Source organism: Macrosteles quadrilineatus, unplaced genomic scaffold (assembly GCF_028750875.1).
Source record: "Macrosteles quadrilineatus isolate MER2022 unplaced genomic scaffold, UCM_ALF_1.0 Scaffold_7__1_contigs__length_78375512, whole genome shotgun sequence".
NCBI classification, from domain to species: domain Eukaryota; kingdom Metazoa; phylum Arthropoda; class Insecta; order Hemiptera; family Cicadellidae; genus Macrosteles; species Macrosteles quadrilineatus.
In genome coordinates, this window is record NW_026542600.1 from 31,962,844 (window position 1) to 31,978,264 (window position 15,421).

The 15,421-nt window shown below is 34.0% G+C and overlaps 1 protein-coding gene across 3 annotated transcripts in view; it reads left to right on the plus strand.

The window, feature by feature from the left end:
• Positions 1-15,421, plus strand: part of LOC128998691 (protein PAT1 homolog 1) — a 79,835-nt gene that overhangs the window by 10,986 nt on the left and 53,428 nt on the right. For 2 of the 3 annotated variants that reach the window (XM_054424932.1, XM_054424934.1), the window contains exons 6-8: positions 988-1,110; positions 4,728-4,844; positions 8,097-8,319. In XM_054424932.1, the coding sequence (XP_054280907.1) occupies positions 988-1,110; positions 4,728-4,844; positions 8,097-8,319 (463 nt within the window). The remainder of the gene's footprint in view (positions 1-987; positions 1,111-4,727; positions 4,845-8,096; positions 8,320-15,421) is intronic. The other variant, XM_054424933.1, reaches the window with a different exon arrangement.

Below are 15,421 nucleotides of genomic sequence, written 5' to 3' on the forward strand. Positions count from 1 at the left end.
AGATGGTAAAAATTAAAAGACACTTTTAGTGTAAATAGAGTAAAAGCTCTATAAATTGCTCAAACATAAGCCTTAAGTTTTTTATATATTTCTTTACCTTTACAGTAAACTATTCCCTGCCTAATTAAATCCCCCTTTCAAAAAGATGTTGAAACTTAAACCCACGTTTGTTTGTACGGAAACAATTAACAATGTAACTCAATTAACTTTTCCTACAGTCACCCGACAAAGTTGGCTTCCTTGTACTGTTTATAGTACAGAAAGCTGCTAATTGCTGCATATTTATACTTTGCCGTACGGTTTATACTTTGTCGTACGGTTTATACTTTGCCGCACATCAGGATTCCAACGAAACAACACAAAACAGCGTGGTGCTATTATGCACGTAATCCGTGTACGCTTGGAAATAGGTTGGCAACACTTAAAGATAATAATACTATGAGCAGCTGATTGACTATTATAACTACGATTTAACCTGTCATTTCGTGTTTATAGTTTCGATATTTCTGAACTTACTGGACTTTTCTTTTAAACGTTTTTAAAACATTCCTACGATCTTAATAAACAAGAAAATACCTTTAAAGCATTTTTTTAGGCACGGAAACCACTTCAAATTACAAAAACATACGGAACTATATTCTCAAAACGCGGAGCACATTTCTTGCCGAGGAAAAATAGCGGAGTGATACGGACCGCGGGTACTACTTTCTCTAGGGCACCATTTGTGTTGCCAGCTGAACCTAAAAACGTGTTGTATAGTGTTTGAAAGACTATATTTATATGCTTTATAGTGACTGTAGGAAAAATATAATGTGTAACACGAGTGCAAAAGGCCTTTGCTGCCTCACGATTTGCTTTTGTCGAGATCATTCTAAACGTTGCATTTGTAAACGTTGCTCTCGTGTGCAGAAAATTGCCACTTTGCTCACTAGTTACACAAATAACTATACTATATCCTTGTACTGACGGTTTAAATTGGTTTTGCAGACGGGAGTACAAAACTTCCAAAATAACCAGATGAAAAATACTTCCCGAGACTTTTGGCCACCACAACATCCAGCCCCATCTACACCATCAGCTGGACCTGGCAACAACTGGCCACCTCCCAGGGTATGAACTGTAGTACTAAATCCATCAACTAACTGTAAATAGCTTTGTTTGTGTTTGACTCTTTTTGTCGGTGTAATGGAATAATAGTTAAGCAAAAATCTTGTACTACTCTCCAGCCTTTTGATTTCCAAATACTCCTCCTGAACGGATGAAGCGAGTTTGCACAAAATTAATACAGTAATAGTAAACCAACTATGGTATAAATCTATTCTGAAATAGTTCATATCAGACTTCAGGGCTCAGTCCTATGGAAATTTAAACTTAAGAAAATGAACATGGGTCTTGTGGTTTGAGTAATCGCCAATAAGTAGTTAAATTCTGGCTGGTGGCTGTCGGCTAAATCCGGCAACATCAGGAACATTGCTGCAGTGTACCTATACTGCTCCGTTTGTTTTTGAGCTCCGTTGTATTCAACCTAAGACCGTCAACGTGTATTCAACCGTCAACGAAGAATTAATTGTGAATATAAGACTGTAAATAAACCGTGTATTTCATGTTCAAGTTTCATAGCAGTTAAATTGTGTTAATTTTTAGACCTTTTAGCGAATTTCACTATAGGGAAGTAGCTATTACCGTATGTGGAACAGTAAGACCTAGGCCTGGGACCGATTTGAAATGAAATGAAATGAAAATGAAATGATAAAGTACTTTTATTTACAAAATTTGTACAACAATCAATTTTTAAGCACTAAATACAACAATGGACATAAAGCCCGTCTGTTGCGGCTGGCGTACCTGGTTAGCAATTGTACAACAGTAGCTAAATTGACTAATGTAAACTGTACTCATAAATTAGATCTAAAAAAATAAAACAATTAATTTTGTTTACAATTGTTTACTGTGTAACAAATAATTGATCGTATGACTGAGTTAAAACACAATTGTTTGGCACTGAGTGGGACTTCGTTGCTATTTATAAGATTTCCCCAAAGTGAATTAATAGCTAATTTAGAAACTTTTTCTTTTGCTTTAAAATGTTTTACCCAAGATAATGAGGGAGTTGAAGTAATACCAAGGTAAGTATATTCATTCACCACTTCAATAGGCTCGCCTTTGTACCACCAACGATCAGAAGACCCGAGTTTGCCTTCTTTACGAAACACCATAACTTAGATACCATAACTTTGGATTTACTTAGATTTACATGAAGATTCCAACGTGCACAATAACTAATTGATTGATCATATGCTGGAGGACATTAGCTGATGGAGAAATCTGTAAAGCCTACTCAATTCCAGACCGAGGCACTTGTACCGTTGTAATATTGTTTTAAAATATTTAAAAACTTTGTTGACACACCTAAAGATGAAAGTTTGTACATTAATGATTTTCTATATACAGTGTCAAAAGCGGCGCTAAAATCTACAAAAAAGCAGTATAATCTTTTTTTTTTTTTAATTGCAAATGTGCCATGCATGTTAAACTAAAAATATTATCAATTGTTGAATAATTTTTCCTGAAACTCAGTAAGAATATCTTCGTCATTGGCCCATTTAACTAACCTATTATTTATTAAACATGAAAACATTTTACCGATGCAATCAATAACAGATAGGCCTCTATAATTTGTAACAAAATTTAAATCACCTTTTTGTGTAAAGGAAAAACAATAGATTGCTTAAAAGATTCCAGAATTTCTTCTTTTATATAATATTTATTTGAAGAAAGGACAATGGAGCATTTTTGTAAAATTCATACGGGATTCTGTCCAGACCGGGCGCTTTCCCCGTTTTTACTTTATTTAGCACTTCCAGCAATTAATATATCTCAAAATCCCGATCTAATCTATTGTCTAAAACTGAAGGTTCAGCATAATATATCTCCGCTGCTAAAAGCGGGGGGTTTAACAGAGTTTTAAAATAACTATACCATTCTACTGGAGAAATATTTCCCACCTGCTTATCTGATTTGATTTTAAAACTGTTTATCGCATTCCAACACTTTTTGGGGATCGATCGCTCTTATCAGTGTGTCGACAAGGTTGTTTCGATAAGCCAATTTTTTACTAAAACACAATTGTTTATATCTTTTATTTTCTTTTAAATACTTGACTTTTATTTCTGATTGATTAAATTTTCTGAATAAATTCAATAATCTAACAAATTTCTAGAGGACGGTTTTAAATGGGCTGATTCTGTGATTAATCTGGTGATTTGATTTACATCTTCTTGAATGCAGTCCGCAAATTGAAAATTAGAAAGCCTTTGACTAATCTTGTCACAATATGACTCATTATCTGTACTGGTCCAATTTGACTTTGGAGTATTTTACATCTATATTATTAACGTCTGCCATCCTGGCGGCTCGTAAATATACGTTAATTGTAATTTCTATCGGCAAATGGTCGTAGCCTGGAAAGCTTAAAACTTTAAAATCCTCTATCAAATGCAAGCAATCTAATTATGACCCACTAAATCAATTCCTGAATTCCCGGTTTGCCGAGAATTAAGAGATGATTGATTATCAATGAAATAAATTTGTCCCCCTTTGTTCCTCCCAAAATAAGGATTTCTTACAGCAGAAATAAAAACCATTTTAAAATTTAAAAGATGTTTACAAACAAAATCTTGATCCTGATCTGAAATAAACTTTTCTATTAATATTATGCAAAGCTATTAATAAACTCCAAAAATTGAGGGTCACTGACCTTGTTTCTTAAACCACATACATCATATAACACAACTTTACACTATGATTTTATTCCAGTCCTTGACGATGTCCTCTGTCCTGTGGCAATGACTGTCGGTACCTGGGTGTTGGTCGGTGCCTGTGTGTTGGTCGGTACCTGGGTGACGGTCGGTGCCTGGGTGTTAACATTCGATGCTTCCGGGTGTGCTTGGGTGTTGACGGTCTGTAGCTTGGGGTTGACGGTCAGTGCCTGGGTATTGACGGAGACTAGCATACGTTGACGAGTTCCGGAGCTGGGACCGATTTACATTTTTTTATTTTGATGTCCCCATATACCAAAAACACTATTCATTCAAATTGTTGTATGTAGGCCTATACAAATTTAGATATATATATATATATGTCCGTGAACTTGATAACTCGTGTAATTTTTGTCAGATTTTGATGAAATTTGGCTTAAAGATTTAGGGTGGGATAAACTTGAATGAGTGCGTGAACCAGCAAGATCAGGTCATGGTAATGTGATTCTTTGGTGTTTCAAAGTTTTGTTCAAAAATTGTGGGTTTTTTTCAAATTTTCACCCTTAAAACAGAAATCCCCAATTTTTATCATGACCATCTTCCTACAAATAAAGGTTATGGAGAAAATGAAAAAAAACCTGTACATTAAAAATTCCTATGTTATTCTTACGGAGGAAAAGAAAAATGTTGCTTGGCAAATTTATTTATTTCATCCTGTTACTATTTTGGTCAAAATAACACTTTTAAACCTCCCTGTAGCAGCAAACCTAAGTACTCATTAAATCTAATGTTATTTAAATGGGGAATAAATATGTCTTGTTTATGGAAATGTTGTAGTAAATATCCAATCTGATAAATTAATATGCACTTAGTGTGCAGGTTTGCTGCGGCAGTGGTATTTTATACTATTTGATGTACAGTTTAGTCATCTTTACATTATTTATTTATCAATGTGTTTTTATTGATTAGATGCCAACTGTGGAGGAAATTGAGTCAATGATGATGACGAAAAGTGACCCTCAAAAGCCACTAGCACCATCGGCAGCCTCAGTCCCACCTTCCATTGAGAATGAAAACAGAAACTTGGTAAGCTTGTTCAGTTTTATTGTCGGTTCTTAAGATTTCTCTTTTACTAGAACATCCAACTCTTAAAATAAGGGTATATTTAGCGGGATTTGTATCAACCATGAATAACTTATAAAGCATAAATTATCAGATATAATAAAAACGGGAAAGTGTAAATCAATCACCAGACCACAAATTTTATGCCGTAGTTCATTTATTCTTTTGTTTGATTGCTTGCATCTGTGATTGTTACAATTGTCATGTGATTGTAAAAACACCTACTAAAAATAACGATGGTTTATGGCAACTATATATCAAACTATTATACAACTTATACAGTACTTATGATAAGGGAACATACTCTAAGACCATTGGGAACTATTCAAGTGTACTGTACTAGAAATCGTAATGACATTGCATAACTAGTTTATAATAGAAATTATTTAATGAGAAACCTACTTTTTCTGGTGTAAAGTAGGGATGGGTCGATTCCATCTTCGATTCTCGATTCCACTGATTCTTGGCTTAATATCAGAATCAGGAATCGATCGCCTAAAGTCGATTCCGATTCCTTTGATTCCAGGTGGTAATTTTTCCGCCGACTGTACATTAGCTTATATGGATTATTGTGTAATAAAGTTTATAGTACGTTTGTATTTATTCCCTGATTCATCCTCCTTAACTGTAAGAAAATGCTAATTAAGAAACATTTCACATTCAACACCTCATTCCGGACTGTCATACATGTCGTCAATAAGCAGACAAAAGAAATGTTGAGACACGACAGTTGACAACTTGACACGGGCGTGGCAGCTCAGATGAGTCGAATCCGAGTCTCGAATCCTAAGAAGAGATTCGGATTCGAGATTCGAGAATCGCTGACAGAATACGCCGACTCGCCACCGCCAGCCAGCTCTATCTATAATAAGTCTAAAAACTTAAGGCCATGGCTTGAATAACGTCTTAGTTGAATATGTATTTTAATAGGGATCAAATCAAATCAAAACATATTTATTTTCCTTACCTGTACATGGGTACAAAAATAGTGTAAAGTATAAAGTAAAAGTACTAAACTAGCCTAGATATAAACACATTTTAAGTATGAATATTTATCCAATGAGTTCCTCCATTGTATAAAGCGCCTTTCCTATTAAATGTTTTTTTTAGTTTAGCTTTAAATAATTTATAATTTGATTCCTCTTTTATAGAGGCAGGCAATTTCCTTAGAATTAGTGATCCAGCAAAAGTCGGTTTCTTTTTGGAGAATTCTAGCTTATATGTTCGGTGTTGGATAGGCCGATGACAGAATTTCGCAATTCGATAGGTACCAGTTCTGAAATTTTACTCACGATTCTCGATACCGATTCCATATAAAAACTCATATTTTTAAGGAATTTGCCATGGTCAATCTTTTGTTGCTCGTTTAAATTCTGATCCAGACAACCGGCGTAGTTCATGCTAGCCCAAAATTATCGTGCACTCTCAGTTATTTATCGTATCTAATTGTGATAAGTAAACGGAATCAGGGAACCACTCTTGCTTTTTACGAAACGAAATAGTCATAGACTGAAAACATCCAAATGGAGGCAACTCTGCTAGAAAATCGAGACGCTGTAAAACGTTATGTTGGTACCATTAGAAGAATCAATCAGCTCATTGGCTGTTGGCAATTGCAATACCCTAGTTCCCAAGTACTATTCCCCTAGTAAATATGGCGGCCAACGTCTCTCATCTCAATTCTCGCATTCATTGCTACCTTCGGTTGTTGCTCTAGTTCAGTGCGAGCAACTATTGCCGCCATTGCCGGTATCGGCCTTGATCGCAATAAGTAATTGTCTGTGTTCATGTGTGTGCGTGTGTGTGTGAGTCTGTGTGTTTGTGTGTGTGTGTGTGTGTGTAGACAGACACTGACAGGACAGTAAATCTGAAACTGGGCAGACGCAGGAGGCATGACAATTTAGACAATACGATTCCCAATCGATGCACGACTGCGGATTGAATTGATGTTTAGTATTTATTATGTAAAAATTTTACTAACAGAGTATACTACTGTAACGATCAACGAATTTAAAATTAACAAGTGTACCTACAACCATGAACTAGACACGAGAAACGAGCTTGATAATTTACAATGGGATGAGAAGGCTACTTGTGTTGTTTAGTCTATGGTTCAACCAGCTTACTTGGAAAATAAAACAACCGTGTATATCCCTATTTTGTTTGCTTTAAATAAAATTTTACTTTAAAAAAAGGCAAATAATATATTTTTGTCAGTGTAAAAAGTAGGCCTACCGACACCATTTCTTTGACACACCATTGGTTCGTCTTGAGCTTACTCCAAACTTAGCTATATTTCAAAATCTGCGATATTTTTTCTTTTTCCTTCACTCATCTAAAATAACATACAATTTCTTAACGCACAGCCACATTTTTGGACTTGGACGACTTGGTTTTGGCGTTGGTAATGGTATGGCGCAATTAAGTAGGTGCCTATTACCTAACATAAAATGATGTTGATAAAAACATTATATCCATATTAGGCTATGGAGGTTGGGATTTCTTTCTTTCTTTCTTGATTTATGGCAGGGAAATCTGTTCTACAGTAATTGACAGATCATTATTTTATTTAATTATTTAATTTTTCAGAATACAGAATTTTAACAGAAAATTAACTAAAAATCGTGCTATACCAAGGCCTGGGTCATGAATGATATATTATTAATGGTAGGGGAAAAAGGAAACAGTGATATAAATAAGTAAACACAATCACATAACTTTTTATTTTTGATTACATAAAATATAGTTTTTGTAGGCTTGATTGGACTGTTGAATTTGTAGCCTGTATATTTTTTTAATAACATAATGCAAAATCTCAGTTATCAGAATTAAATTATAGAGTTTTAAAAAGTCATAAATAAATAACATACTTTTTAAATGGTGAGTTGGGAAAATCAGAAAAAAAATTTTGTTATTCAACCAGGCTACTTCAATGGTATTTTACTCTTACTTACTTATTAGAACTTTTTTTACTTATTAGGAATCGATGGAATAAAGAATCGGGAATCGATTTCCAAGTATCGGTATTGGAATCGAAAAAAAGAGGAATCGACCCATCCCTAGTGTTAAGGTTTTTTTCCTAATGACCTTAAAACAATAACTGAATTGAAGAATATTAAAATAAAAATTGAAAGAGATTCAGGATTTTAATAGTTTCTTGGATTTATTCTATTTATTCTATTCTTGTTTTATATAAATTCAATCTTATTTTTTCAGATTACTAGATCTGGCCATCATAATGGCAACTTTGCAGGTGTCAGAGGTGGGGCGATACCTCGACACCCACAGCCGCCCTATCATGCTGTCCATCACCCTTATGGATACACCCAGGGAATGCAGCCACATTTAATGCCAAACCAGCCTAGGGGTTCGCAGGGTCACAGCGTGCACAACATCCATAACCACCCCCTGATGAGACCCACAGGTGGGAGGACTCAAGGTACAAACTGCTGACATCTTCCACTCCAAACAAGCTATTGATTTGGTCTTTATTGCCGGATTTAGGCTTTAAACTTCTTTTTTTTTTCTTCTTTCAATATAAGAATATCTTCTTCCTATAGGTAAATTTGCTGAAAACAGCAAATATGTCATTCCATTTTGGTTATTGAGATCATTTGATGAAGACTTCTGGAGTAAAGAAAGTCTTAACACATTTGCTGTGGCTGCGTGATGTCTGGCCGCTGCCGGGAGCGTAGACAGCAGTACGCTGTGTGGATAAGTGCACGAAAATGTTTGAATTTTTTAGTTTCATCCAATAGGAAAGGCATCTCATGACATGTGCTGTGTGCCAGTTGTTGTGGACGTAGTTTTACAAGAACCCAATAGATAGCAGCACTAGACAAAAAAACTGCTAGCCAGCCCTCAGTATTGACAAAAAAGTAGGGGCAAAGTACCCAGGTACACCATTAAAAATACATCAAAAAAGGGGTCAAGCACAATTTTGAGGTTAGGTTCCTTCCGAAAACTACAGTACTGTACATTTATTATTGTTATTCTATTCCATATCATTAAATACAAGCCTAAACCCTACACTACAGTTGTAACAGAACCTACCACTAGGGGTCTGCGGTACAGAAAATTTAAGGTCGGTACGGTTCGGTACGGTACAATATTTTGTACCTCGGTTCTCGGTACAAAATCGGTACGGTACGCGGCTACCCATATTTTTGCGGTTTTCTTCTCAGAACTGTATTTAAACCATTATTTTTAACTTTAATACATTGACATTACTATGAAAATGGATAGTATTCTACATTCATGGTTTTCTAACAACAATTACTGTACCACACATTAAAACAAAACCTTTTACTACTACGAGGATTGTGTCAAGAAAAATCACAGTTAAGATAAAGGCTTTACCTATTTTACTCTGAGATACTTTGAATACGGTAGCCATGATAAAGTGGTTTTAAAATTAGGATGGGAGTATTTCAAAAGTTCCAAAATCGGAAGATCTAAAGAAAATATTGCCGATCGGAAGTTCCAAAATCGTAAGATCCAAAAGTACAGTCATAACTAGAAGTATAAATTTATTTCTTAAAGTAAACTTATGAAATAGACTGTCCGTTTCATTTTGGATCTTGCGATCATATCTCGGGTCGGAAGATCCAAAACTCTAGTAATCAGATCGGAATTTCCAAAACGCTAGAACTGTTGCGTCTCTCAGATTGAAGGCGTTAAAAACACGTCGTCACCAGCAACGTTAATGGTTATTTGTTTTGTTAATTGATGTTTTGAATTAATATTTTTGTATTCATATTTCCAAGTACACACAGTTAAATACACACGCATTCATATATAGATGTATATATATATTTAAATAAAGTGTTGGTATTGTTTACAATTTATTTACAGTCAATAGTAAAATAACTTTTTTTATTTTTAAAAGATGGTTTAAGTATTAACCTTGACAATAACAATACTAAAATTATCTGGAAAACGTCTTAAAGAGATAATAACTTATTTGTATAGCTTATGAAAATGTTTGTTTACGCCGTAAGAGAATCCATAATAAATCATTTGAAAAATGAAAAGATAATGAATTTGTCGTGGTTTATTTGAGCTGAACTATTAAGTTATAATCGTGTACTAGTAACCAACGCTAAATATTTGAAGTTGTTTCCGGTTGTTGTAACAAACAGGTAGTTTCAAATTAAATTTAATTAAAATTTTTATGTAAAATTATATTTATTTTTCCCACAACTAGCGAATGTCTGCTGTAACCTAATTCAAGTGAAATGTTATTTTTTTCCTCACAAGGAATGTGTTTTATCAGGAAATGTAAAATTTTCAACTGTATATCAAGCATTTGCGTATAATCAAGTTTTGTTGTAGATTCTATTTGTGTAAGTAAAAGGTTTTGTTGTAACAATTTTAAGTCATGTTTGAAAATATTTATTGTTCTGCAAATTATCGCTTAATCGTTGAAGATATCAGAATTGACTTATACGACATAGTTTTTTTGGTCTTCATATGTGTAAATAGCTGTTCTGAATTATACTCAGTTTAAAATTTAAATGACTAGACTCGATTGCCGTGTGTACGACTGACCAACATGTGTACATAACTCCCTTTACTATTCAAATACTGTTTGCGTAACTGTGATGTATATGGGTTGCGCTCTGAATCACAAGGCACTGTAATTACAGAGGGTCTATTGCATTCACTCCAAGATCATTCACTCCAAAAAGTATTTTTACAATTTATTTGCCGGTTCGTTCGCTCCAATGTTCATTCGATCCAAAGGGTACAGTCAGCTCCAGAAGTAGACGGGCCTGTGGAAAATACAAATTTTAAAATGTACTGTACATTGGATCGAATGCACATTGGAGTGAACGAGCAGTATTATTGAAATATGTAATCATAGTAAACTGTTGCATTCACTCCAAGATCGTTCGCTCCAAAAGTGATGGGTGTTGCGTTCCCCAATCTGCAGGCTCGCGGCGCATTTACTGTCTGATAGTGGAACCATACTGACGTATAAAAAAATGAAACGAATCTTGTGTTCTAGAGCTCAGAAGTCAACATTTTGAACATAGATGTAATAAGATCTTAACCCATATTTTTTATTTAATTATTTTCTCTTTGAATTTAGTTCGATTATAAAAAGTCTTGACATTTTTAAAATTCAAAATCACAATGATCATGCTCTTATTTTATACACCATAGCCTTGGACATAGTTGACGTTGAACCTAGTGTAATTGTTTGGAGGAAATTATCAGAGGTGCAGATAAGAAACAGACAGAACGCATCTGTTGGTTAACAGATTAGAGGATTCACGTCCTTATGCCACGAACTGAGTAGAAGCTGTAAATTTTGTTAGAAAGAAATACAGATTGTCCCATCTCTAGTCAAACTAGTAACTATATATGTCTGCATCACGCGGGTATAGGTAAATAACTGTGTCATAATCTGTAGGTAGAGAACTTGTAAAATATCGACCTATCTATATATTTAATACAATCTTCTTATATTTAGATTAGTTCTGAAAATCTAAGATTTATGTTGAAAATTAAAAACATATTTCCCATAAGAAATACTTTGAAAACGGGGGTTTCACATTTTCTTTTTTGGAGGCAACTTTTGGCTGCCTTTTCTTGAGTATTAGTATCAGTTCACCTTCACTTTGGTTGATTTTCTTACCGTTTTTGAAAAGGTATTTTCAAAAAAGCTAAGCAACTTACAAATGGTATTAAAGTGTGAAAATACTGAGCAAGATGTATTTTTTTTACTTTGTACAATGAAATCTAGACTTTTATTGGACCGATTGTTTATTTTTGGGTCGTTGGAAAGCCTGATTCGTGTAGAATTTCAAATTATGATGAAAGTTTGATTTTATTAAATATTTGTGGTGAAAAAAATACATTAAATAGGTTGTTTTCAAGTTTCCATTTGCACCAGTAGCCAACTATATGATGCGTTTATTGAGTATTTTGAAGAATTGCATTTTAGTAATTTGTAGGAAATCTATATCTATTTAATCTTATATTATTTCAGAATATCACCTTCCACTTTGGTCGAATTATTCCCCATTAAAAAATTGTTGCCTACTAAGCGATCTCCAAATTTATAGTTGTTATTAGAGATGTTTGTTGTTAAACTTTGTACAACTAAATATAGACTTATACTGGACCGATTTTGGTAATTATTGGGTCACTGGAAAGCCTAATTCGATTAGGTTTGCAAATATTTATGACAGTTTGATTCGATAAAAAAATAATATTAGTGGTGACAAAATAACGACAATACATAATTGCGGTTTTTTTTAGATTCTATTTCCAAGTTCCTATTTATTTATTCATTGTGAAAAGTTATTTGCAGAGACAAACTCTGAAAATTAATTGTACGATTATGGTTTAAAGGCTCATCCAAAATGTTAGGTTCGTCCATTGATGCAGAAGCAACGTTTAATTGCCATGGAACGTAAGTTTTCACGTAACGAACATTTTACTATACTGTATAAAGATTTTATGCATGAATACCTTTCTCTTGATCATATGTCTCTCATAGATGTATTGTCATTAACTCCGCAACACTATTATTTACCTTATCATGGGGTTTTAAAAGAATCTAGTTGAACAACTAAGCTTGGTTTGTAAAATGACAAATGTATGGATCAGTGCATTATAAAGAAGTTGCTAATCACACGATATTTATAGTTATGTTTCTAAACAATTGAAATGTAATTACAAATTATTTTTTAGTCAAATTTTGCAACTAATTATTTATTTACACAGTGTGATAAAAATTGGTGTTCGTAACACAAAGCCATAGTGTCTTTTTGGTAAATTTACGTAATCGTATTTCTGTACCAAAATGAGCCTCTTTCCCACCAATTGATGAAAACTATTGTACTTGAAATTAAATTATGGATCTATTGTCATGCTTAAAAGGCCTGGCTCACACGGTCGATTTTTCGATCGGCCAATTAAAAAGTCGGCCAAAAATAAATCGCCCTTGATTTATGTTTAGGCGCACACGTGGCGATTTTTTAGTCGAGAAATTGATGTTTTTGAGTGCGTTTAAAGCTATCCTAAAATGGACTTTGTTGAATTAATCTGTGTAAAGAAAAAAAAGAAGACAACTTAAATATTGGGTTCATCCGATAGTAAGTCAGAGACTATTAAATCAACAGTTTTATTAACTATACACTTTACGTGATGACAGTAAAAGTTCTTTAATTACTATAGAATGTCTGTTGAAAGTTTCAGTTTTTATTATAACAGCTGTGGCCTTTTGTAACAAATAAAACAACACAACTCACACTGAAGTTCACTGACTCCTGTGGAGAACAACAAGCGACAGGCCGATTTTTTAGTCGACCGTGTGCGCGGACTGATAACAATCTGTACGTTACAGATTTTCGGGCGACAATCGCCTCGCCTACGAATCTGTGGCAAAACCCAGATTTTAAAATCGGCGCAATTCTCGATCGCCTGTGTGCGCGCTTCCATTCAAATACATGATGCACAGATCGGCCGATGAAATAGTCGCCTCAAAATAATCGCTCGTGTGCGCCTAGCCTAAGAAAGGTGTGAATTTGACATTTGGGCTTGTAAATGGAGTATAAAAAAAAATTATGAAAGCTATGTACGTAAAAAAATTACATTAATCCAGTTATTATTAATTATAACAAAATGACGTTACTAGCGTAAAAGCACACGTGTTTGTACTGTTATTTTTTTATTTAACCGTCAATAAAATGACCAAACCAATATATTAATGTTACCATTGGTTTGAGCTAGTGACGTTATTTGTTTATGTGTATGATCCATACCGTTTCTGTTCAAATACGCTTGGTAACTTTCAACTACGGCAAAATTACAACAAGTACAAATACACGTAAAATTTAAAATTTCCAGTAATAATAATTAAACCCTAGAGGTAGCTTCCGTTTCTTTACGTTTCACTTACTAAAAATATGTAGCTATATCAATGCTGATGAAAAGTTTTTTCGTGATTGGTTTCGTTAACATGATAATGGAACCCTAACCAGTGGCAACAGAGTCCTACATAGAGTCGGCCCGTCCTACGTACGGGAATCGAGTAGTCCATTAAAAATGTATATAGTTATATCAATATTTCTATTCCTAATTCAAGCATAGTTTAATCAGCAATACATTTTAATTGTAAAGAAAAAGCTGATAAGATAAATTAAAACATCTCATCATTGTATTTTCCTAAGTAGTCCCTTTTTTCTAAGTAGTTTGGTTACTTTTCCATACAGATCTAAACTGGAGTGTGTAAACTTTTTCCCCGACATTAGCAACGCGGCTGGTTACGGCGTACATCGCCTACAATCTGAGAGACGCAACAGTTCTAGCATTTTGGAACTTCCGATCTGACTAGTAGCGTTTTGGAACTTCCGACCCGACATAGGCCTACGATCGCAAGATCCAAAGTGAAACGGACAGTCTATTTCATAAGTTTACTTTAAGAAATAAATTTGTACTTCTAGTTATGACTGTATTTTTGGATCTTACGATTTTGGAACTTCCGATCGGCAATATTTTCTTTGGATCTTCCGATCCGCTAAATAACCTTTGGAACTTCCGATTTTGGAACATCCGATCGGCAATATAAACGTTGGATCTTACGATTTTGGAACTTCCGATCGGCAATATTTTCTTTGGATCTTCCGATTTTGGAACTTTTGAAGACCTTCCATTAGGATAAGAGTTTTTAGGAATAAACCTGTTTGAAACATTTATTGACAAGATAGTTTCACACAACTGGTAAATTATTTCTAACCAACACAATGTCTAGTTGTGTATAAGACCTAATTATTTAGGAGGCCTATATACAGGGTGAGTTTTAAATGAGTCCCCCCCCCCCCTACTTTTTTCTACATTTCTTAAGATATCAACTCCGGACCACGTCAGATCATCATTGTAGAGTAGTAAGTACTTAATTTTGACGAGGTACAAATTTTTGGCCGCCATCTTGGATCCGCCATATTGGATGCAAAGTTTTTTTTTTTAAATGTAAAGGTAGGTTTGTGACCTATCGTTTCAAACTAGATTTTTACGCTAAATACGATACTGCAATCAGTTTTTTAAAATCTTGATCCATTGTAAAGTTATGAACACTTTTCATAACTTTATTTTTAGCCTATTTTAACATTGTGCATTTACAAACTAAGACCATAATCGCAAAATAGTGCTAGATAAAGATAAGTATACACCACTGGTCATTGTCAACCTATTTTAACTTGGTTATGACTGATGTATTTTTTTAGCCGCCATCTTGGATCCGCCATTTTGAAATGAGATAAATTATTTTAAATATGAAGATGGTGTTTTGACCCATAATTTTGAATTACTTTTTTATGCTGAACTCAATGCCGCAATCAGTTTTTTGTTATCAAGCTTTCTTGAATAACTATTACAATTATTTTACTTAAAATGTCAATATTTCAAAAACAAAATATGAAAAAGGAAAATTGATTGCGTCATTGAGTTTAGCATATAAAAGTAATTCAAAATGATGGGTCACAACACCACCTTCATATTTAAAATAATTTATCTCATTTCAAAATGGC